Here is a 25989-nt window from a genome sequence, read left to right on the forward strand (position 1 = left end):
TTTTAAGTTGGCAGATAAAGATTTAGGCGCCAACTTGCATAGTGTCTTACTTCTTGCCTCTATGCCTGCAGTCTAAACTTTCAGCTACTTGGCTAAGCAGGAAAAATGTATGGGTTATCTATTCCATGTAGTAGAAACTTTTACACAAAGCTTTTGAATATAAGCAATCTTATCTGACAAGTGGAGTGCCGCAGGGTTCCGTCCTGGGCCCGGTTCTGTTCAATATCTTTACTAACAACTTAGATGAAGAGTTAGAAGGCATGATCATCAAGTTTGCAGATGACACCAAATTGGGAAGGATAACCAACACTCTAGAAGACAGGAGCAGAATTCAAAATGATCTTAACAGACTAGAGAGATGGGAAACTGTGGAATGCCCTGGCAAAGGAATATATGCCAGCTATTCTCAGTTTTGTGCTTCTGGCAGACAGCTACAACAGTCCTCTTCCACATGGCATTTGGTGTTTGAAGTTGATCTATTTTAACTGTTTATGGTTGTTTTTAATTACTTTTAAAAGCTTTTAAAGGACATTTTAATATGTTTTTATTTTATTTTTAACCATTGCACTGTTTGAATTGTGTTTATTTGTTGTGCATCTTCTCAGGAGGCTTTGTGGGAGGTAATGTAGAAATATAATACAACATATACATAGACCAGTCTTCCCTAACTTGATGGTTTCTAGATGCGCTCTGTGGTTGTGTCACATAGCCAATAGCGTTAAAAACAACAAAGCAGGTTCAGAAAAAAGCATCACGACCCAAGACACATCATACCCTCTCCTGGTGATCTCATGAAACTTTGCCATCCTGCTAGATGCACCCTTTTGTCTCAGTTTCCTCACAAGAGTCCAGTGTGCAAGGTGACCACCAGTGGTTTAGAACTTTTTGCTATGCAGTTTCCAAAATTCTTCAATTTCTTCCCTTGTGCAAGGCTTAAGCTTAGCAACAGCACCTAAAGGTGAAGCTTTAGTTTGCTGGGGGAGCTAGGGCCCTTTATCTAAAGTGTTTGTTACCTTTTTGTTCTGCAGTTTCCTCAACTAACAACCATAGTGGCTGATGACCCTTAAGCTGGAATCCAGAAATGTAATCTATCCAGACTCTGTGTACATGTTGTTAACTTTTCAGTTTCGGTCATATTAGTTAAGAACACATTAGTCTTCTCCAGATGTTTGGATGGCAACATTCACCTGTCTTTTCCTTTGATTGTGATGGTTGGAGTCTGATTGGAAATGTACTCCAAAACATGTGGAAAGCCAAAGATTGTGGTGGTAATGTAAATCATAACAAAAAGCATAATTTAGTGAGCAGGCAATTACAGAAATGCACATCTGAAAGATAGAAGAACAAGTCCTCAATGCTGATCTCTGCTGTGAAGATGCATAGTAGTTTTCCCCGGTCTGAGTCTATCAAGTTGGTTGAGCTAGAGTCTTATCCTTCAATGTGAGCCTGCTGACTTAAAAGATAATGATCCAATATATCTAGAGGGAGTTGGATGATGAAATTTTTTTAAATCTGTCTACCTTTTATATTAACTGAATATATGTTGCATCCACACAAATGCTGGTTCTCCTTAGCATTGCAGGCTGAGTATTTAGTCATGTGTGAAATGATTTTGATTCTGCTGTTTGTTTAGGCTTGCACTTGGCTGCTGAGCTCTGTGCCAAGGCCTCTCATTAAACAGTGCACCAGGAGGTTCAGTATGTCATACTAAAGCAAGCATGTCGAGTTGTGAGATCCTGTAATAAAACTCCTTGGCCCTGCCTGTGTGTATCTTGGCAGATGAACCTGGCCATGGCAGCCAAGTCAGCTCATCAGCACCATTCAGTCTTAAACTGAAAAGAAAGGAAAGAAAGGAAAGGGAAAGGAAAGGTAGGATGCAAGATAAAATTAGAGGAGGCTGAGATGTGTGCAGTAGTCTATATACAAACTTAGAAAGAAGAAGGCATCTTCTACACTGTCATATAATCCAGATTATAAATGCAGTTAATCTACATCATCTGCTTTGAACTGAATTATATGAATCTACACTGCCATATAATCCAGTTCAGAGCAGATAATCTGGATTGTATATGGCAGTGTAAAAGGGCCTTAAGCACAGGAAAGAGTAACATTGCTCAGTTTAAGCACATGCCTCCATAAAGCTGCTATTCTATAATGCCTTTGGATTTGAGAGTTGGAAATCTGCAGCCAAAGGCCTAATATAGTCCATAGACCAAGTAGGGGCAAACTTTGGCCCTCCAGGTGTTTTGGACTTCAACCAAAAGTCCAAAACACCTGGAGGGCCAAACTTTGCCCATGCCTGCCATAGACTGATCTTGTGCCTCCTTTGGTCTAATTTCCCCACATCTTCTGCAAGTGCGAACGATCCCTCTCCCAACAGCCCATTAGGTAGGAAGTGCAAAAGACAGAGAAGTGGATGGAGAGGAGAGGAGGAAGGTGGCTAAAAGAGATCTACTTTTGATTCTTGCCCTGCCTGCTTCTGGCTTTACCTGCCATCCATCTAGTGCACAGTGACCATTTCTTGATTATCTACAAGGGAACATGGCACTGGGTAGATAAAGGTTGCCAACTCCTGTTTTAGTTTGCCATGAAATTCTTTGTGATGGTTTTCTAAAACGAGGCCCCTGCATTTTAGAAAATAAAACTCCAGTGGGAGTCTTGTTTCCTTCACCTCTGATATATGAAGTCTGGTTCGGAATATTTTAGTTTGAGGAATGGGCAGCACTGCAGATGTATGTGTTGATCTTTGTAGTTTGGTGAGGCCACAACCAAGCCTGTGTATCGATACTCAGAGTTGCTGCTGTGCCTGACTCGTCAGACTGCATTTTTTGCAATCAGACCATTCATTTACAATTGTTTCTTTATAGCAGTAAAATGTTCCATGATGAATAGAATAGCAGCCAGGTTATCCGTCCTCTCCCAGATGAGGAGAGGTGGGGTCATTTCTGCATTTTTACCTCAAGTTCAAGTTGAATACTTTTTACTTTTTAACCTCCCATGTGATGCCATGTTAGAGTACAGCAGAGGAAGCCTATCAACTCTGCACTGGCACTAACCTATCTTACAGGTACAATATTGTGTGCCCTGTTCTGGGCACCACAGTTCAAAAAGGATATTGACAAGCTGGAACATGACCAGGGAAAGGTGACCAAGGTGATCACTTTTCCCTGGTCATGTTCCAGCTTGCCAATATCCAAGATGATCGGAGCCCCCGCTGGCGTAGTGGGTTAAAGCCTTGCGACTTGAAGGTTGAGTTGTTGACCTGAAGGCTGCCAGGTTCGAATCCCACCCGGGGAGAGTGAGTATGAGCTCCCTCTATCAGCTCCAGCTCCATGCAGGGACATGAGAGAAGCCTCCCGCAAGGATGGTAAAACATCAAAACATCCGGGCATCCCCTGGGCAACGTCCTAGCAGAAGGCCAATTCTCTCACACCAGAAGCGACTTGCAGTTTCTCAAGTCGCTCCTGACACACACACACACACACACAAACCCAAGATTATCAAAGCTCTGGAAGCCACATCTTATGAGAATGACAAAGGGAGCTGGGGATGTTTAGCTTGAAAAAGAGATGACTGAGGGGTGACATCTGCTGCTCTAGAAACAGCGAGCCTAAAAATGGCTGTGATCAAGCCGCTGTTGAAAAAGCCATCACTGGATCCCACTCAATTCAGAAACTTTCGGCCGATCTCCAGTCTCCCATATTTGGGCAAGGTCTTGGAACATGTGGTTGCCTCGCAGCTCCAGGGATTCTTGGTTGACTCCTTTCCACTTGTCACTAAGGAGGCTGTTCAGGTCCTGAACTGGTGCTTGGCCGCAGTGTCGGACTGGATGAGGGCAAACAAATTGAAATTGAATCCAGACAAGACAGAGGTCCTCCTGGTCAGTCGGAAGGCCGAACAGGGCATAGGGTTACAGCCTGTGCTGGATGGGCTCACACTCCCCCTGAAGGCGCAGGTTCGCAGTCTGGGGGTGTCAGACCTCTGTTAGCTGGGCACCAAGAACCATACACGGAGGCCAGTCTCTATCTAATATCTTTATTAAGGAAATATATAAAAGCAATAAAAACAAGTGAAGAATATAGTTCAGAAGCAGACCTTTCAAATGAGGTCAAATATAGTCCAAAAATGTATAGTCCAATAAATGATATTAGAGTTCAAAGTTCTTTATCCAATACCGAAACACACACTATTGCCAAGCAATAGTGTGGGGAAATGTCAGAGTCTTAGAAGCCCAATGAAGCTTGACAACAAGGCTGGAACAAGGCTGGATGAAACTTGGTTCTTTAACAAGGTCCGTGACTAGGTACAAGGTAACCCGTGGATCCTGGAACAAGGTCCGTGGTTGAAAGCAAAGCGATGCATAAACTTGAATACTTGATCCGGGAGGCAAGGAACTGGGGTTACGAAGTCCACACACAATCTCACTCCTGAAGCTGATCTGTTGACTCCGCAAAGAGTCTCCCGCGCCAAACACCTATATTGGGTCTCGTTTTCCCGCCAACAATCTCTTTCCCTAGAGAACGAGAAGCGAAACCCAACTCTGTCCAGATGCATGACTCCTTAGAATTTCCCAAGGGAAGCAGGCCTAATCAGCCTGTTGTTTGGCAGCGATCCGTAAACTCCTCCGATTTGCTTCTCTGACTCCTCTGTCTCTAGAGTAAGATTCCCTCCTGGGAAACGGAGGGGAGGAATGCCCAAGGCCTGTTTTACTGAATTCTTGAGGGCAAACATCAACATCCGGCAGGTGAAAGGACTCCGGGTCTTGTTGAACCGGCGAAAACCCCATGTTTTCATCTTCATCTGCCACGATAGTACTAGGAACAGGACTACAAGGCCCATGAGGCATCACAGGGAGTGATTCTAGACTCATTGTTGAGCCCGGAACCCCAGGTCTCAGCGGTGGCTAGGGGAGCCTTCACACAGTTAAAACTTGTGCTCCAACTGCGACTGTACCTTGGGAGGCCGGACTTGGCCATGGTGGTCCACGCTTTTGTTACATCCCGTTTAGACTACTGCAATGCACTTGCACGTGGGGCTGCCTTTGAAGACTGTTCGGAAGCTTCAATTAGGCCAACGGGAGGCTGCCAGGATAATAACTGGAGCGGCGTACAGGGAGCGTTCCACTCCTCTGTTACGCCAGCTCCACTGGCTGCCAATTAGCTACAGGGCACAATTCAAGGTGCTGGCGTTAGCCTATAAAGCTCTAAACGGTTCCAGCCCAGCTTATCTGTCCAAACGTGACCCCCGCTATGACCCACCTCGAAGTTTAAGATCATCAGGTGTGGCCCTGCTCACGGTCCTGCCAGCCTCACAGGTGTGGCTGGAGGGGATGAGAGACCGGGCCTTTTCAGTAGTGGCTCCCCGCCTATGGAACGCCCTCCCCAGTGAAGTCAGGCAGGCTCCCTCCCTCCTATCTTTCCGTAGGAAGGTCAAAACTTGGTTGTGGGGCCAGGCTCTCGAATAACAATTAGCAGCACTAATTACTATTATGTACGCTGGAACTCAATTGACAGACCCAGTCTTTTAGATTCGAACATGCCCATCTGTATTTTATAAATGTTTTTATGAATGTCTGATGTAATTTAATAACTTTTTAATTGATTTACAAGTATTGTACAATTTATATATGTGTTTTATTGTAAGCCGCCCTGAGTCCCCTATTGGGTGAGAAGGGCAGGATATAAATATAGATAGATAGATAGATAGATAGATAGATAGATAGATAGATAGATAGATAGATAGATGAACCAATTGATTTGAATTACAAGAAAAGAAATAGATTGGACTGCCCCAGAGGGTGGTGGGTTCTCCATCTTTGAAGATCTTTACACAGTATTTGGATGGACATCTTTCAGGGATCCTTGTATGGCAAGGGATTGAATTAGATTGCCCGTTTGATCACTTCCAGCTCTATGATTCTAGGATTGTTGTGAAGATAAAATTGGAGGGAGAGTGCCATGTATGTGGATGGATTTGAAATGAAATAAATTATCTGTGTATGTGCATGTATGTTCCTCTTTGTGTGTTATAAAATTCTTTTGAACATGGCTTTCTGGAAATTACTGCTAGGGAAGGAAAATAGCTCCCAAAAAGCTGTCTGCCATCCTAGTAAAGAGGCTGTTAATGTCATTCATTTTTCAAGTCTCTTATTAGTTGGGTCCTTAAACTTTGACTCATTATGTATATATTCTTGGCTCAGCAGCAGTTTACATGGGTGACCACACTGTAGGGCATTCTTGAAAACTTCTCAAGATTTTCAGAAGTTGGGGTGTCATCCAAATAACTTGGTTTCAGTACAGTGAGCTTGGCTGAGCTTGGTTCCCAGTTTCTGCTATCACTGGAAACTGGTGAGATGTGTTTACTAAGGCCTTCTTTCCCAGAACTGGAGGTAGTTATAGGTTCATAATTCAGATAGTGCATTTGATAACTCTGAAAGTGCTGTTTGAATAACATTTCCAAGGCAGCTTCAAATGTAGTGGCATATGAAGCTGACAAATAACATTACCAGACAAGACTATTACAACATTTTAAAAAAGAAAAGTAGACTACAAAAGTTTCAGAACTGGTAGAAATGAACAAATTATCTTTAGTCAATTGATATCTTCTTAAAAGATTGGGAATCATTTATATTATTCATAAAGGGAAATGTTAAAACAATGCCAGGTTTTGAACATTGAAAAAAAAAGATAATATAGAATGACAAAATTGTCTAAAATGATAGATTGGTGAGATTATAGCTATTTTTGACATTCCTGTGGAGTTTGTTGTTGTTGTCTGTGCCCCTGTTCAAAAGATTTCACCTCACTTTCTGTCCCTGTGATAATTCAATTTTGAAAAATTTGGCTTGTTGTGGATTGGAGATAAAGCTTTAGTTGGGACACATTTTCTCCATGATAACTCTTTGATGAGTGAAATTTCCCTTCCTAGGGGTAAATTTCTCTCATTTCCTCTTGTCTCACCCCCGTTCTTAACTATGAGTTTTTGTAAGTCAGATGTTTGTAACTTGGGGACTGCCTGTATATAGTGATATAAGTCAGGGAGGGGAACATTATTGTCTTTATAAATTGTATAATAATACTTATGTTGCTGAAAAAATAAATCAATAGATTAAAAATAAATGTTTTAAAAATGTCTAAAATGAATAGCAGAAGCAGTAAGCGACATTCAATTCATATTAATTTTTAATGTTTAGACATCAGTTACTGTTTCTTTTGTTTATTTATGCTGAGTATATGGAGCTTCTTGGATGTCCAAATGCGCTCATGATCACAGTCCTTCAGGAAGAAAGATTTGCAATGTTTGGAGGCACATCTGAGGCTTGGGCGTATTTCCTGCAGGAATCCTCCTTTTGACTTTGCTGCAGCTGCACGACAACCAGATGTGTGCATAAGGGACAGCTGTGCATGGAATATGGGCTTCAGGTGCTATATAACAACTAAAGCCACCAGGTCACACACGTTTTCTCTTCTGTTTTCTCTGTTTTAATTCCAAATTTGCTATTGGTTATTATTAATAGCTTTTGGAAGAAAAGAAGGCATTGGAAACATTCTGTTTGTTTTTGCAAATCAATGTTTCTTGTGCATGAACTGGAGGGAGATTTTTACCCAGTTAAGAGCAAATACTTCAGTTTCTCTAGCACGATCTGCACATCTTTGCCAATAAACATGCATGGCTACCTAGGGCATGGTTTATACCATTCCTCTTCGCTTATCTGATTGCGTTTGCTCAAGCTTGGTCTGAAGACTTAATGAAGGACGAGAAACGGAAGATGTTTTGAAGGAAAAAATGTGAGTTCTTATATCCAGTTTAGCATCCTTGCTAAAGACTATCTCAGAATACACAGTTATAGCACTGTGACTCCCATTTTATCAACCATGGCAATATCCTATGGGATTCTATGGGATTTTTTTTTAGCATGTTCTTTTTAGCACTAATGCTTTCTAGCTAAGAATTCTCAATACTCTTTGCATAACTGCAAATCCCAGGACTCCATTGGATGTGGCCAAAGCAGTCAGAGTGGAACCATAATGCTATAATTCTATATTGTGACAGGACCCTTAGATGCAACTTTTGTACAGAAATGCTGTGTCATAATAATGTCTTATTTGGAAGTGCTTTCCCCATCCTTTGCTTTCTTCCTTGCAGCCACTTGCATTGAGCAGGGGATTGGACTAGATGGCCCTTGAGGCCCCTTCGAGTTCTATGCTTCCACATGCATAGTGGATTACTCTTTGCATTTTGTGGAAGGAAATGTCAAGGTTAGATTGGGCAAACACAATGTACTTGCCTAGTGCAGGGTTTTTCAAAGGGACTGATATCTGCATCTGTTTATTCGGCTCCAGAGCAAGCTTGCCATTAACACAAACTGGTCCTGACCTCCGGAAGGATTCTAACTATTAGGGGAAAAGGTTTTTCTTCCATAGGGACTGAAACTGGCAGTTCATGTTCCTATTGTTCTGCAAACAATGAAGGGCTCTTAAATGAATGCAGTTGAGGAGAGGGGAAAGGGGAGCACATAAATTGAGCAAACAATGAAGGGCTCTTAAATGAATGCAGTTGAGGAGAGGGGAAAGGGGAGCACATAAATTGAGCGTTTGAGCCAACAAAAACCAAGAAATGTGGAACTACAGCTCTTTTAATTCACAGACACAAAGAAAACAAATTCAACAACCAGCTGGTAGTTATGATTGTCCTTTTCTGTATTAATCTGATTATTTAGCTCCTCTCTTGTATCATTTCTTCACCTTTAAACTCACACATACATACACAAACACATAGACTTAATAAAATCACTGTTCCACTGAATAACTGAGTTGGTCCAACTGATAACCATTAAACCAGTGGTTCTCAACCTGTGGGTCCCCAGATGTTTTGGCCTACAGCTCCCAAATATGCCAGCCAGTTTACCAGCTGTTAGGATTTCTGGGAGTTGAAGGCCAAAACATCTGGGGACCCACAGATTGAGAACCATTACATTTAGAGGGTGTTGCACCAATATATCGGAATTGTGAGCCTTCCAGAACTGCATTGTAAGTTAGATCTTCAGGCTGTCTCTGTCTAAGTTGCAACTTAGATACCTCCCTTTAAATACATACCTCCAATTAGTTGTATCCTAGAAGGCTTTTGAGTGGAGTGCCAATGTTTCTGGCAACAGTGAGGCTAGGCTGCCACCTGCCAGCAGAGTAAGAGAGCATTTCAACAGACTGAAGTAGTGTAAACTTAAAGTATAACCTTTATATCTGTGTGGGATATGTTCCTGGACCTACCAAGGAAATGTGATACTGTGCTTAATTAAAATAGTTTATTGAAATAAACTATTTTGGCAAAAGCATACCATATAGTCACACTGAAGGAGCACGAAAATGCTTAAATGTAACACTGTTCTAGCATTTCTAGGTACTCCTGTGCCATTCTATGATCAGCTTCTCGTAGAGGCATACCTTAGAATCATGCTGGAGGACCAAGAAAATGTCTAGAGAGAACACCACTCCAGCATTTCTTGGCTCTTCTTGCGATTCTCTGTCAGCTTCTGGTGGAAGCATACCTTAGAAACATGCTGGAAGATCAAGAAAATTGATAGAGAGAACATATTATTCAGACATGGACAAGTGAAACTGTAGGTAACCAGTCCTGCAAATTCAGGAGTCATTGTACTTCAGTCTGTTGATTATATGAAAACTGGTATGTCTCTGGGTCTTGAACCAAACCTGTCGTGATTATGTTAGATTATATATACAGTAATGGATTACATGTAATCCTATATATATATATTGGCATGGGCATGAAAGCCCTCTCTCAAAATTATATGAGAAGTTATATTCCAGGTTTACAGCTTAGCTTGCTGAGAACCTGGGGATATGCTCACCAGTTGCTCATCTCCTCCTGTGGTAAGGCAGACTGGTGAACAATCAGCTACATGTTGGATGTGTCCCTATGGCCAGCTGCTCCTGCATCTGTACCTTATATAAGAACTGTGTGCATTTGCACACTGTTGGAGTTTGCTGTGTGGTAGGAGCTCTTATGCCATATGCCTCTTCTCATATATTACACTGCACTTCTAAAAATCACAGCTAAGAACAGTTGGTTGCCATGGCTCAATCCTACAGAATCATGGGACTTATAGTTTAGTGTGGCATCAACACTCTTTATCAAAGAAGGTAATAGACTTTGTAAAAGTGCAACTTCCATGAGTCCATAGCACTGAATCCTGGCAGTTAAAGTGGTGTTGAACTGCATTGATGCTATAGTGAAGAGACACCCTAACACTGTAGGCAAGCAGCAAGCATGCATAAAACAAAAACAACCAAAACTTTTGATAAAAATCTGTGGAAGAACAAAGATACACAATGTTGACCAATAAACAAAAGGGCACCACCAGTTGACAAATCAGAATGGTGTAAAATTCATCATGCTAACTTTAAATCCCACTACTTCTTCATCAAGCAAAGATGATTTCAAAAAAAAAAAACCCCAAAGGGAAGAAAAGTGACACTTTAAGCATCATAGGTTTGCTTGAGATGATGTACAGGGAGGGCCTGTGGCAACAAACCAGTGCCATCTAGTGGCAAACAGGTCATCAGTCGATATGAAATGACAGCTGTGCTTTCTCTGCTGATCTCCAGCTGCCTGTCCCCATTGCCGTGTTCCTGTTGCTCTACAAGGAAAGGCTGGTGCCGTGCTGTCACAAGAACAGTCCCCCGTTGCTGCCTGCAGATGAACTGGCCCTGGAAACCCGGGCAGCAGACGGGGATGATTCTTCCACTTCCTCGCCAAAACTTCAAACAGAATTAGGTGAGCGCTCCCACACCAATTGTGGCATGGACATAGAGCTTTGAATAGCTCCTCTTTTTTGATGGTCATTTCCCATAATATCCCAGTCAACATGATCAGGGGTCTGTAGACATGGGATATATCAGCCCAGTTAATCCCACACATGTAGTGTGCTGTTTCATGAAGAATGAGACAAATTATATTCATGATCTCCTTTGGGAAAATTACCTATTGATATGGGGAAGATGCAGTTAACATGGATCTCTAATTCCAAAATATTCCTTAACTTTATTCTGAAAAAGAGCTGATTAATTGTGCTCCCCTTTAAGTGTAGCTCTTTAAGCAATAGCTTCTATAAGTCTCCACCATCAACTAAGATGGATGGAGCTTCTGCATCTAGAAGGCTACAATTATCAAATCTTGTTCTAATTTTCTGTCAGGGATGTACAACATTTCAATATAATTATTGTATCCCTCATCATTGGCCCTACTGGTTGGCCTGCTTGTTGGTGGGTTATAGACCTAAATACCTGAAGGGCCCAAAGGTCCCTCCCTTTAATGTACATGGAAAGGAGTAAGTCAATGTTTATTAAACATATAACCCAAAACACAGAAATACATTGCGGTAATACTTTCAGAATGCTAACCAGATAATTAACTAATGGACTAGCCTCCTAATCCATTTTGGTAATTCTAGATTGATTCCCTGAAGCTTCCTCCACATACATGAGGTTAAATGAGCCAAATCAAATAGCTTAATCCTATAATATCGTAGGCTGCTCGGGCATATTTTAAGGTAGTATTAGCTCTATAGAATATGACTTCTCTGGGACAATTTCCTGAGCGAGTATTTATCTGGTTCCTAACACTTTGCAGTTGAGTCCCTCCTGGATGACATTTAGCACCCACGTCAATAGATAAACAATAGAGAATGCTTTGTCAAAGAAAGATGTGTCATACCTACATTGGCTTCATAATAAATATGGCGTTTCCCTCTAGGCAAAGGTATCTGTTTCCCTAAGTTGCAAGAATTCTTGTGCGTAAAAATCAGGCAATTATCATTGCTCACAAAGTGGTTTGAAGATGAAAAGCAGAGAGTATGTGCCAAGAAGCTTGTTAGTGGAACCTTGTCAAAGCAGCTACTGCGTGCCTTCTAAAAACATCTCTGCTCATTTATTTTGTAGTTTTGTTTCAGCATGTAGCAATTTACAAATGCATTTACACATTCCTCTCCCCACCCACCCCCCTGCAAGATTGGTAGGCCCTTTGTATTTATGCCAGTTCCCTGGCACACACAAACAGGTTTTCATATCTGTGTGCATGTCTGTTTTGGCTTCTCTGATTCAGACCCCACAAGCTTTGCTATGTGAGTTGTTTTCCCTTTGGTGCATTTGGCAAAGTAGGAAACCTGAGACATTGATATAGCTGGCAAGTGGCATATTCCAGGTGGCTGAAAAGACATGCAAAACCTCAAGTAACTTTCCTCCAAGACGGTCCATTTTTGTACACTTTGAACCACTTTGTGTCTCTTTTAAGAGAGGAAAGTGGGAAACTATGATAATGATGATGATGATGATACACCCTTCCCCAACATGGTACCCTCCAGGTATACAAGACTACATTAACCATACTCTGCAGTTATATGGAGAACTATGGGCTGCTACTTCAATATTTCTAGAGGATACTGACTATCAGGGAGGCTACTGGGTCATTTTGGTAGCTGCAACATCCAGCTAAAAAGAAGAGAAGAATCCAAAAAAATAATTTACTAGTTTATAAATGTCTAACTATTTATAAACTATTGAATTCATTTCATTCAGCACCTTTGTTGACATAGCACACTAACTTATCACATACACACACTTTTTTTGGTCACATTCCCACAGCATCCAGCCAGGCATGAAGACAGCAGTGCTTTCTAACCCAAATCAGATTTTTTTAATGTGGGAAATTGCTGGAGGCAAAGTCTGTTTTTGTTCCATTGGACCTGAAATCCATCCTTATGCATATGTGTATGCAAAATGTCCTTGTTTTCAAATGTCTTAACACCTAAGGTGAGTGTGAGAAGCACAGAGATGTCTTGGTGTCTCCTTCCACCTGTGATAGTCTTGGTGGGAAAAGGGTACCATGTGCTCCAATGGAAGGCTTTAAAAACCCACAACCCTAATTGAACAGAGGAGTGTCGACTGCATAGGGAATTTTTTAGGATACCTGTGTGAGAAGGGAGGATTTTGTGGCTTTGCCCCACACACTGCTGGTATATGGCTGCCAGGAAATTATTCCTGAAAAATGTAATCCTTTGGGTGAAAAAAATACCCTGCCGTTAAGGAAGCAAAGCAGTTAGGTGCCAGGGTGAGGTTCTTAATGTGTCTCGGAGGCAGAACAAGTTTTTTCATTGCTCTCCTTCATTCTCTGTATGTTTAAAATATGCTCCTCCTGACATGTTTCTAGAGATCTTGAACTCAGATACAAACAACAAAACAATTGAACAGCTAGAAAGAAATTTAAAAAACAGTGGTGTAAACTGTTGGACTGAAATCCACAAGCCAGAAGGTTCCAAATGAAGCCATGCTCACCAGGTTCCAAAACCTTGGGAAAGAGCCAGGTTTTAATTTACGAGGCTATCACTGGAGTGTTGTGCGGTTTCCAGGCTGTATGGCTGTGTTCTAGCAGCTTTTCTTGTGATGTTTCGCCTGCATCTGCGGCTGACATCTTCAGAGGATCTGAAGACATGAAATTTGAAGGATATGAGGATATCAGGTCTCCAAGAGGACAGAATTCCAGAAATGGGACACCATAGTATTTATTCCTTCATGTATATCAAGGATGGGGAGTATTTGGCATGCTAGATATCCCTGGTTACGCTTGCCAGGGCTAATGAACATTGCAATTTTAACAGCATCATACACTTACAGAATTGAAGAGTGAAATGTGGATAATACCCCCTTTGATAGTACACTCAGCTTCCACATTCGCTGGGTTAACGTGCACTGGACCATCATGAAAGTGAAAAAATGTAAATAAAGAAATTGCTATTTTTTTTCACCAGAGAGAACACCTCTCTAAGAATGTCTAGATCTTCTAGCACAACTTTATGGTCAGTTTCCACCAGAAACTGCCCATAGAATTACATTCGTGGACATAAGGATTCGGTAGATAGGTGCTCTCTCTAGTACACTCTAGGTCCTCCAGCCTGACTGAAGGAAGCTGAGCATAGAATCATACCGGAGGACCTAGGGATCCCTAAAGGGAACATTTCAAATCAAATCCATCAATACTCAAATCTGCAAACGTCAAAACCACAAATGTGAAGGGATGGCTGTAAGACCGCATTTCCTTGCCCTCAGAATGGGATGCAGTACAACTAAGCTTTCCTCTTTATCTGTTTTTTTTTTTTGTTTTTTTTTTTGTTTGTTTGTTTTGAGAATCAGATGATATCTGGTGTACAGGCAGACATATCCATATGATCCCAACATTCAATTGTTGCTAAACCAGTGCTGCACATAGAAAAAATCACATGGTATTGTTTTCTCCTCCTCAGGCCATAATGATCTCTTTGGATGCTGCCAGAGCAAGAACTTCAGAGGAGCTCCTTATTCTTACTTTGCTGTTCATGTGACTGGAGCCCTTCTTCTTTTCATGACTGATGGAATCATGGTAAGAGGCAAGCAGTGAAGGAGAGCCATGTTGAACCCACACAGAGAGCCCTTTCACACTACACCAGTGTTTCCCATATTGGTCTTCCAGGCGTTTTGGGCCACATATCCCAGAATTCCTGATCTTTGGCCAAGGCAACTGATATTTTGGGAGTCCAAAACATCTGAAAGACTAGAATTTGGAAATCACTGCACTGCACAGCTTTAATGCTATGCTTTTTCTTTAACTGGAAGTCAAGTCCTGTGAGGAGCAACTTAGGGAGCTAGGTGTGTTTAGCAAATCCCAGCATTCCATAGGCTTTCGACTATGGCATTTAAAGTTGTGCTATAATTGGAGCCCTGGTGGTGAAGTGTGTTAAAGCACTGAGCTGCTGAACTTGCAGACCGAAAGGTCCCAGGTTCAAACCCCAGGAGCAGTGTGAGTGGTCGCTATTAGCTCCAACTTCTGCCAACCTAGCAGTTCGAAAACATGCCAATGTGAGTAGATCAATAGGTACCGCTCTGGCGGGAAGATAATTGTGCTCCATGCAGTCATGCCGGCCACATGACCTTGGAGGTGTCTACGGACAACGCCAGCCCTTTGGCTTAGAAATGGAGATGAGCACCAACCCCCAGAGTCAGACATGACTGGACTTAACGTCAGGGGAAAACCTTTACCTTTTATAATTGCGTCATGTAAAGGGAGTCCTATACAGTCTGACCTCTCCAGAGTGGGGGGCAGAACAAAGGCTATCTATGATGGTTATTTTTGTTTTACATTGTAGAGTTTGGAGAAGTTGTTTTTGTGGACCACAGCTCCCAGAAACCAACATATCCACTGGCCATCCTGGGAACTTTAGTCCAGAAATATAACTTTTCTAAGCCCTGGAAGTCTGCACCTGGATTGCAGTACTTATGTGCCAGTAACTCACTGGTAGCTGAATTTCATTTGGAAGAATTCCTTAGCCAAGATCCTACATTACTACAATATGGCATAAGTAGCAACTCACATACTTCCATTATGTGGTCCAACTTTCAAGTCTTTTCAGAGCCAACTAAAAGCTCCTTCAGGCCTTTAAAACTCTGTGTTTCAGTTCATTTTCCTTGTTCTTTCTTGTGGTTTTTCTCTGGAATTTTGTTGCTTTTGCATTCATCATCTTCTTTCATGTGTGTTTTAAGGGGTTTAAAGTCTCTGCTTTGAACTTATTATTGTGATGATACTATATTTACAAATGGTTTATGTGGAGATATGTAGCCTAAATCCAACTGTGAATCCTAGGCCGAGTAGATCTATTGAATCAGTGAGGTTCCGTAAATCTGTTCTGGTTGGGATTAACAATTGGATTCAGAACTGTGTTTTAGTTGGCTTTAATTTTTGTCATATCATTCAGTTAATTATAATTGTGGAGCAATTTGTTAATTGAATGAATGCTAGGTGTATGTTAACTTAGAATCTCAAGAGGTAAGTTCTATGCTGTGCAAACCTAACTAACATGGCTCATCTTTTATTTTTATTTCAGGGGGAGTATTCTGGTTTTGTGTACAGCTATGCTGTGGAGGAACCCCTCTCCATTGGGCACAAGATGGCCGGCTATTTGCCTAGTCTCTTTTGGGGTTTCATCACTTTGGGCAGACTCATCTCCATCCCGGTCTCATACAGGATGAACCCTGCAACTATGGTTTTCATCAATGTGGTAAGGCCAAATCTGAGTCTCCCTTCTTTTCAATGCAGAGTTGATACTGGCTCTTGGTCAAGAACCCTAGGTCTGTTCCTTCACTTTTAGGCCAGTGAGTAATACTAATTTAATCAGCAACTGACAGCCTCATCTGGGGATATTAGCATTTCTTTCACAGAGAATTTCACAACTGAGGAAAATGTAAACCATCACGAAAGATTGCTTTCTTTCAAAGAACTTTGATAAATGTAGGAGCTAGAAATCCCTAACAGAGTAGTCTGTACCTTTAAACCTTCTGTTTTCAAGGGCTCTTTGGGAATTCTCACAACATACCTTATATTTTAATATTTAATTTGGGTTTGTATTGTAGATATTTTTAGCTCTCTATTCTCCTAACATTATCAGTCCTTTGACAATTTCTTTCCAAGAGGCAGCTGCTGTTGGTAAAGAGATTTTTCAAAAATCTATCCTGCTCTAGTTTTACATGGAAGGAGAGCACTTAGCGATGTAAATGAAATGAAATTGTGATTGTAATGGGCTGGGCTTCAGACTGACCATTCTATGAATTTAAAAACTCATTTATCTTTGATTCCATACTGATATCTGTCCTTTGTTTTATTGTCCTTCCAGGTTGGGGTGCTTATAACATTCTTCCTGCTACTGATCTTTTCCTACAGTGTGGTCTTTTTGTTTGTGGGGACTGCCTCTCTTGGCCTGTTTCTTAGCAGTACTTTCCCCAGTGTGCTGGCTTACACTGAAGACATCCTTCAGTACAAAGGTAATTCAAGTCTCTTATTTCCTTCTGCTTGAGAGCTATGCACTGTTAAATAGCTACCAGAAAATAAATTAGAGTGCCCATCTCAAGCTACAACATTGATATTCTGGGTTTTCCATATCACACAGTGGCTCTCCAGATGTGGACTCTTACTCCCATCAAGCTCATTCATCTCAGTCTGTGTTCAGAAATGATGACATTTGTTAAGTGAAGAGTGGTATTTTGACCATGGATTTCAATCCCTATAATTTGAATTGACTGTCTTGCTCTATAGTTATTGTGTTTCCTGGTATGATGGAGGCCATATCTACAGAGCTTTCATCTAGACTAGAAGTCCCAGAATCCTTGACAATAACACTTACAGGTTTTGCATACATATGCTCTAAAATATGGAATACAAACTCCTGCCATATTAGTCCAGTCTTCATTTCATCTGCTTGTCTATTTGAAACACAAGCAGAGTGTAACCATGTGTTTCTCATTTCAGGCTGTGCCACTACTGTGTTGGTGACAGGAGCAGGAATTGGAGAGATGGTTTTGCAGTTACTGGTTGGGTCGGTAAGTGTGCAAGATACAGTATGAGCAGCCTGGTGGGTATAAGATAAGGGTTGAATCATGTAGCCCTTCCAAATGATTTTGGGCTACAGCTAGTGGCAAACTGGGTCTAAAAATATTGTCAGAACACAAGGGGAGGCATCCATAAAAGATTGGAGCTTATATTTATATATATAAAAGTGTTCTGACCACTTTAGAGGAGAGGTTAACAACAAAACTAAACAACACAGAAACACGAAACTTGACAACACAACCCAGGGTCCTCCCTGCTGGGTTCCGACAACACAACCACAACTCCATAACACACTCATCCCCCCAAAAAGTCGAAAACCCCTAAACACCAACTGTGCCTGCGTGGGAAAGGAGCCACCGCGCGAACCCCACAAACGCTCACGTGCACACTTGCGTCTGACCACCGCCGATGCCATCTTCGCCACAGTCCTCCTCAGAGGACCGCGCAGCACCAGAGAGACACAAAGGAAAAACCGCCACTTCCCTCTCCAGGGAGATTCAGCTAAGTCTTTAAACTACATTTCCCTGTTCCCACAGGAACGGTGGCACGCAAGCCTGGGGCAGAAAATGGCGCCCAGTAATGAACACGCAAAATGGGTTTTCCTCTCTTCCGAGTTCCCACAACATCCTTAGAGTACATTTCAAAAACACCCTGGATTGGGAAACAGTGGCCCACACGACCCTCTGGGGGGGGGGGGGACGAGCAGCCGGGCACATAGCATGGGAGGAATGGTGGCACGCAAGTTAGGGCCTCAAAGTGCCGCCTGGGAACAAAACGCCCGAGCCTCCCCCGCCCCCCCCCTCCTCCACGCTTGCACACTCGCAAGCCTATCATTTGCAGACACCCCTATGGATCATCCAGTTCAAAGTCCTCCTACCATGCAGGAGGACACAAACCAAGCACTCCTATCATATGCCCATCCAATATCTCCACAATACTCATAATACAACACTCCTACAATCAGACAGAGACCCCTAAAGGCCATCCAGTCCAACCCCTTTCTGCCATGGAGGACACAATCCAAACATTCCCAACAGATGGCCATCCCGTACCTCCAAAATCAATCATAATACAAGCCTACAATCATACAGATAACAGAAACCCCTAAAGGCCATCCAGTCCAACCCCTACAGGCCATCCAGTCCAACACTACAGTAAAGTAGCCACAGCAATGCGTGGACGGGCACAGCTAGTAGTTATTATTTGTAATGTGCGTGTTAACCTCACATAAGCCGAATCAGAGTCATTTATTATATACTTAAATATCAAGTACCCTCAAAAATGAATGTATTGTTTCTTTATTAAACTAGTAATACATCAATTTTAGTTCATACATTAATAATATTGGAAAATCTATTAGATTTTCAAGCTACTAGAAGGACATTAACACTTTTAACATAATGTTTAAGGGGCCCCACTTGCCATCAAGCAAGCTGACACTGATTATGGGTTCTTACAACAAAGCTGCAACTATTTTCATTGGACTGCTGAGAACTGCAGTCCAACAATGGCCACATGTGGGAGATATAAAGCTCCACTAGGCAGAACTGTAACACATCTCATCTGTTACCCACTCCCCTTACTTTTTATTTGTTGTGTAGCCATATATTGGCCATTGGGGTGCTTAGGTGGCAGAGAACTATCCTGGTGTGTTCCTGTAGCTGGGTGCACAGAGCTAATATCACAACACACCAGGGACTTGCAATTCCATTGTATCTTAGACATTTTTACATGCCCACAGGTATATAAGGGGGGGGGGGGAGAGAAAGAGACATGTTCACACGTAGGGAAGACAAGGGAAGGCAGAGAGACACATGAGGGAGAGAAAGAAGGGGCGAGAGGGTGGCACATGCGTATGCTAGTGAGAGAAGGAAAAGTTGAGAAGGGCACACAAGAAGCTGAGAGGATGGTGCATGCACACGTGGGGCATAGAAGGAAAGGCAGAGGGGTACGCATGCAAGAAAGAGAAGGAAAGGCGACCCCAACATACATTTATTATGACCCAATTTGGGGTCCCAGGCCATAGTTTAAGAAGCTCTGCTCTATACAACATCTGAAAGATCCCAGAATGTCGCAGAGCTGCTTCATCACTGCATATGCAGCTATAGAAAGATACTTGGATGTTTCTCCACATCCCTACACTCCTCACTGGCCAGTAAATGTTGGGTTAGCTGCAGGAAGTAAAAGTGGATTTGGAGAGGGAGCAAGATTGGTGCTCAAGGTCAGTAGACAATTCTGACTACTTCAGTGACAAAATTAAAAGAAGACATAGGCATAAGTCACTTACTAAAAGTATATCAATTGAAGCCACTGTGAATGGTTACCATCTTGTTAGTGACATACACATTAAATTGTTCATCATAGTGTAACAGATGTATTCTGCTGAAAGAGGCAGAACTGATGCTGTGCACACAGCAACATTATGCAGTGCAGTTGTGTATAGCAGCAGCAGTCATTCATGTGTTGCACAATATTGCTATTCTTCAAAGAGATTGTGTAGTGCTGCTGCAGTGTATCTCCACATGCAGATATTTATGTTACACAAAGGGGATGTTGAATTGCAACTGCTATCTAGAGATCTGCATGATTTCCATCTTGGTGAACCAATGCTAAACTTGCACACTCACACCGTGATGACATCTGACTAGTTCTCATAACTATTCCCAAGAATTGCATCTTAAGAAGGAATACAGTTGCCCTACACCAAGTCACATCAGTGGTCCTCTAGCTCAGTATTGGCTAATGGCAGTAGTTCTTCAGGTGCTTCTTACCTGGAAGATACAGAATGGGGGACGCCTGGCTTGACAGCAGTGTGTGCGAAAAAGATCTTGGAGTCCTCGTGGACAACAAGTTAAACATGAGCCTACAATGTGATGCGGCAGCTAAAAAAGCCAATGGGATTTTGGCCTGCATCAATAGGGGAATAACGTCTAGATCCAGGGAAGTCATGCTCCCCCTCTATTCTGCCTTGGTCAGACCACACCTGGAATACTGTGTCCAGTTTTGGGCACCGCAGATGAAGGGAGATGCTGACAAGCTGGAAAGCGTCCAGAGGAGGGCAACTAAAATGATTAAGGGTCTGGAGAACAAGCCCTATGAGGAGAGGCTTAAAGAGCTGGGCATGTTTAGCCTGCAGAAGAGAAGGCTGAGAGGAGACATGATAGCCATGTACAAATATGTGAGGGGAAGTCATAGGGAGGAGGGAGCAAGCTTATTTTCTGCTGCCCTGCAGACTAGGACACGGAACAATGGCTTCAAACTACAGGAAAGGAGATTCCACCTGAACATCAGGAAGAACTTCCTCACTGTGAGGGCTGTTCGGCAGTGGAACTCTCTCCCCCGGGCCGTGGTGGAGGCTCCTTCTTTGGAGGCTTTTAAGCAGAGGCTGGATGGCCATCTGTCGGGGGTGCTTTGAATGCGATTTCCTGCTTCTTAGCGGGGGGTTGGACTAGATGGCCCTTGAGGTCTCTTCCAACTCTACTATTCTATGATTCTATGATTCTATGATTCTATGGAGATGCCAGGAATTTGAACTAGCCTGCAAAGCCAGTGATCTACTGCTGAGCTTCAACCCCGCTCCAAGATATTATGCAGTGTAGCAGACCATTGAATACATAGATAGCAGGTTGGAGAGCATACAGCCATCAAAAGGTTGTAAGACCACGTATCCCCACCATTTCTGACCATTAGTGATGTTAACTGGAGCCCAGTAAGTTTTATGGGACTAGAAAAGCACCCTTACTAGGTTATTTACTTCTGCAAGCACTGTTCATATTTTCCAAGCTGTCTGTGGCCATCTGTCATGTTGGTCAGGGTAGAGGGAAGTTGTAGTCCAACAAGTTAAAAATGAGAGACCAGTTCTAAGAGGAAACAGTTTCATACATGCATATTATCAGAAGCTGAACAGCAGACTTCTTCAGCTGGAAGTTTCTCCCTGGCTAGTGGAAACCCCAAGGAAACAGATGCCATTTGCCCCCTTTCCCTTGGAGGTCAGACAATCTGTCCCAAAGAACCTGCTCAAGGGAAACAGATTCTCCATAGCCCCAGCAGGATTTGCTGGAAGGATTTAACATTGTTATTTCTCTGGCCTCAAAGGCTATCATATTAGTGTGTTGCTGTTGTGAGTTTCTGGAACTGCAGAACATCAGCTTTATGTTTTTCTTTGACAGATCATTCACGATCAAGGCAGTTACAGTTTCCTGGTCTGTGGAACCATATTTGGAGCCTTGGCCTTTATTTTCTACATCTTCCTTCTATTCTTCCACAGGATGCACCCACAGCCCCAGTCAGGTAAGAACTGCCAGCTCATTGATACCCCTTTCCACTTTTAAAAAGAAAGGAAGGGGAGGTCTACATGTTACAGTAGAGTGGGCTGGAGAGATCGGAGGAGGAGAAAATGCAAGGAAATGTGTATTTTACAGCTGCTTCCTGTCATTTCTTCCTGCTTGGATGGGCCACAGTGTTCCAGCACCAAACACCCATTTACTTTCTTTACTCTTGGAATTAGAGTTCAAGAAAAATGAAGCATATTGCGTAGACAGGAAGTGTGTGGGGATATCATAAAATGTGTTGAAAGTCTGAAGAAGCAAAATAAATGAGCAAACAGTAGTTGGCTTTCTTTGCTGAACTCAGGAATACAGAATCATTTATGAGGATACCGGCTATTGCTATTTTAGCTGAATGATGGAGCCATCCCAAGACATTTTGCTGCCTGAATTGAAGCAGCATACGCCCCACCCAATTTTCCCCAATTAAGATGTTGCCTACCCAAGGCAGCCCTAGTATTTTGGCACATAAGTGCTTCTGGTCCCCCTTGGAAGTAAAATAGCAAACGATTACATGTTCAACACACCCCGGGTCTGTTGCCGGGGACCCAAATCTTATTGGCAAGCATAACTGTGGCAATCTACTCAAAAGTGAAGACAAGGTGACAACAGAGGTATGGTGGGTGCAGGTGTTGTGATGACAACCAAAAGCTGTCCCCCACTCTTGAGCACTTTGGCAAGGTGGCTTTAGCTGGAATCCTGTTAGTGGCATTCACAAATATAGTTATGGCTTATGTGCACATAGGCTTATTTTTGGATGGAGTGTGAGAGCTGATCTTTAGCCCTTTTGAGGTTTAACAACTTCCCTACCCCAGCAGATTTTAAGCCCTTGGAAAGTGTTGCCGTTCCTGCTATTTACCAGTGGGGAGAGGATGAAGCTGAGGAAGCTCAGACAACAAAGATGCAGCTGGTTTAGTCTTCAGATAGGATAAGATAGGTGTACTGTATTCTTATATACACTTGTCTTAGCCTTCCTCTTTTCCCAGAGACCAAACCATCTTTATCTTCAGGATTATCTTCCCTCTCCATTCTCTTGCCATCAGTAAGGAGCAGCTGTCCCTCCCAGGTCCACGAACAAGCATAGAACTGTGGAGCATTATGCTGTGCCTGGTTATTTTAGGAGCTTAGCCTCTTTCTCATTAAGGTCACAGTTTTTGTAAGCATCCCTACTATACCCAACTCAAAACAGTAAGTAATGCAAATGTAACAACTCTATGCCACTATAAGTCACCAACAGGATCCCAGGCTTAGGGGCTTGTTAATGCTAATAAAACCAGTTCTGATAAATAACAAATATTCAATGGGTGTAAGACAAATAATTGAACAAAGCCACTACATCACCTACTCTCCTACAAATATATTTCAAAGTGAAAATATGTGATTTTTTTGGGGTGGGGGGTGGAGGAGTATTCACCTTGGAACTGTTGTCATAGACTGCTAGGAAGAAGCAAAATATCAGTATAAATCCCAGTTACAAACCAAATGTAAACCAATGCTATACAATTCTGCATTGCAAGCACAAATTTTCCATGATGAATCCATGGACGAGAGATGTTTATGTCAAAGATACAGGTAATACAGTATCTGGCCATAGTTACTGTACTGTATGAAGCAGCTCTTGATGGATGTAAGAAGTGGAAGACATTTTACCATGTTCCTCATTGAACAGTCTGTGAACAGGTTTTATTGTGCTTTAAAAAAAAACAGCAGTTGACATTTTGTTTTGCAGATATAGATCTGTCACCTGACAAGTCACCACCAATAGCTGAACCTGGACTTTATCAGAGCTAAATGAAGCCATGAGTTTGTATTTGGAACAAGCACAATGTCACTCTCCAATTGAAAGAATTGCTCTCACCGCCTGTTTTCAAACTACCTGAATTTTCTACAATCAAACTTGTTGGTTATGACTTGTACCCATCAACCAATCATCTGTTACCAGAGAAGGTTCACTGCAGCTGAAACTAAGAGAAAAACTGCAAAATTCTAGAAGGGCTGAAAATTTTGATACATGAAAGCATAAACTCCTCTCGTGCATTACTCTATGTCCGTCCAGGAGTGCAGGTGGTGGGGAAAATGTATTGATGTCATTTTACAGGCCTCAAGTGGGAGGTCTCCTGGGTTTTTATATTCACTGTAAACAGGAGGCAGCTATAGTTAGTGGACATTGTTCCCTCATTTGGAAAACTATTTGCTACTGGGGAATTTTTAAAAGCCCTCTAATCCCAGGTCTTTGATACAGATTAAGAAAAAAATGCAGTAAATCGCCAAATCAAATTGTAATATTGAAATCTTACTGTTCTCAGATGGGATTTTGCTGCGGCCACACAGTGGGAAGTATAATAGCTTGAGCTGTGTTGACATTTCAGAATTAGCACCTTAGAATGAATAAGATCTGTGGGCTGCCCTATTAGGCAGAACAGACTAACTCCTGAAGTATATGAAACCAAATGTCATGTCCTTTCCATTTGTGCAATATAATAGGTGCCTTCTAGGAGCAGCACTTTTGAGAGGTACTGAATGTCCAGATTATTGTGGTCATTTTTATGACTGCTATAAATGAAGGTATTAGGATAGTCTTAAGATAGAGCTTTAGCAGAATTAAGTTGGTTTTGTTGCAAATGCTGTCCCACAGATATACATGTGTATGTATATAAAGGAATGTTTTAATATTGTTCTCGTCGCATGAACTCGTGGAGTGACTTTTAAGATGGGACCTAGCAACTTCACTCAATCAGAGCTATTTTTTTCCCAAGAGGCTTGTTGCACTACTAATTTCAAAATTGTACATTTATACTAAATTTGTGTTGCCATTTGGCTTTACAGATTGCAATGTTGCATGGGTATGCACCCCCATTTTTGATTTTCATGTCATCCAAGTAATATACACCTTCCTTGATTACAAAGCTTGTGTTTTCTTGGGACCTTAAGTAACATGGACACTGACTTTTTCTAAGGGACCGTTTGTGCCTACTGGTTGGTGGAGGTTTCAGATTAAGATACAGAACCAGGTGGACATTAATCAGATCAGCAAAACATGGTTTTATGTGGTAAAACAACTTCAGTAAAGCAGATGACTGGAGCTATAGCTGTTAAGAATGATGAGGAATAGGCAGAAGCCGTACTCTGTACTCCAATGTCTACAAAGAGAAAAAAAGCATCCTCTGGTTTGCAGCAAACCATGTCTGCCATTTTGTGTAAATCAATAAAAACATATTTCTCCATAAATTAAGATTTCAAACTTTTAGCTATATCCTACCTGCAGGAAGATATATAGGCATACGATCAACTTTATACCTACTTGTTCCTGTAACAGTATTTTAAGGGGTTTAAAATGTGACTTTCTATGCAAAAGAAAAATTGGAAGTCTGTATTTTGAAGTCAAAATTGATGGGAATTCCAGAATTATTCTAATGTAAATCGTGTATATTTTATTAGAACAAAGACATTGAATGTGTGTGGCATAGAACCCTGCCAAATAAGGACAGGTTGCTCACCTGTAACCATGTTTCTTCGAGTGTACTCTGTGAATTCACACTAATGGAGAAGCTGCGCCTGCGCAGGTTCCGACGGAAACTCTTCCAAGCTGAAGTTCAAATTTTGGCGGTAACCACGCCCCCCTTCCCAAGGGGCATATAAGGCAGCCCCAGGCGCCCGCTCTCCAGTTCCTACGCCGCCAAGGCAACGAGAAAGGGAGAGGTTTGCCAGAGGGGAAGGAAGGGCGGGTTTGTGTGAATTCACAGAGTACACTCGAAGAAACATGGTTACAGGTGAGCAACCTGTCCTTTTTCTTCGTGTACTCTGTGAATGCACACTAATGGAGACTAACACGCTAAGGTCCCGGATGGTGGGACAAGGCAAACTCGACAATCAGTGAATGTCCAAACACATGTTAATTAGGACATAGAAAAAATAACCGTCCCAAGGGACCAGTGCAATAAATTGTCCGAAAGGACCAGTGCAATGCAACATGAGCATCATAGAAGAAGAACATAACATGGAAGGAATTTTTCAATAAACATGATAGAGAAAAATACACAATTGCGTAGTGCATATAAACGCTCTCCCAGGGGGAGAGGGACAAACACATCTTGGTCTTTGGCATATCCGCCAGGGCCAACGAGGCGGTACAAAGCAACAGAGCAACTGCTCAATACAATCATGGGAAAAAAACATATCCCTAGAGGCAGGTATGGGGAAAAAACCCCGTCCAACTTGAAGGAGAGGTATAGAGAGTCAC

The 25989-nt window shown here is 42.2% G+C and overlaps 1 protein-coding gene across 1 annotated transcript in view; it reads left to right on the top strand.

Moving 5' to 3' along the window:
• Positions 1-24977, top strand: part of mfsd4a (major facilitator superfamily domain containing 4A) — a 61197-nt gene extending 36220 nt beyond the window's left edge. The window contains exons 4-10 of the mRNA XM_008115680.3: positions 10623-10791; positions 14312-14427; positions 15926-16099; positions 16712-16859; positions 17344-17414; positions 21594-21714; positions 23479-24977. Coding sequence (XP_008113887.2) covers positions 10623-10791; positions 14312-14427; positions 15926-16099; positions 16712-16859; positions 17344-17414; positions 21594-21714; positions 23479-23540 — 861 coding nt within the window. The 3' untranslated portion in view covers positions 23541-24977. The remainder of the gene's footprint in view (positions 1-10622; positions 10792-14311; positions 14428-15925; positions 16100-16711; positions 16860-17343; positions 17415-21593; positions 21715-23478) is intronic.
• Positions 24978-25989: the final 1012 nt, after the last annotated feature.

Source organism: Anolis carolinensis, chromosome 4, assembly GCF_035594765.1.
Source record: "Anolis carolinensis isolate JA03-04 chromosome 4, rAnoCar3.1.pri, whole genome shotgun sequence".
In the NCBI taxonomy this organism is placed as follows: domain Eukaryota; kingdom Metazoa; phylum Chordata; class Lepidosauria; order Squamata; family Dactyloidae; genus Anolis; species Anolis carolinensis.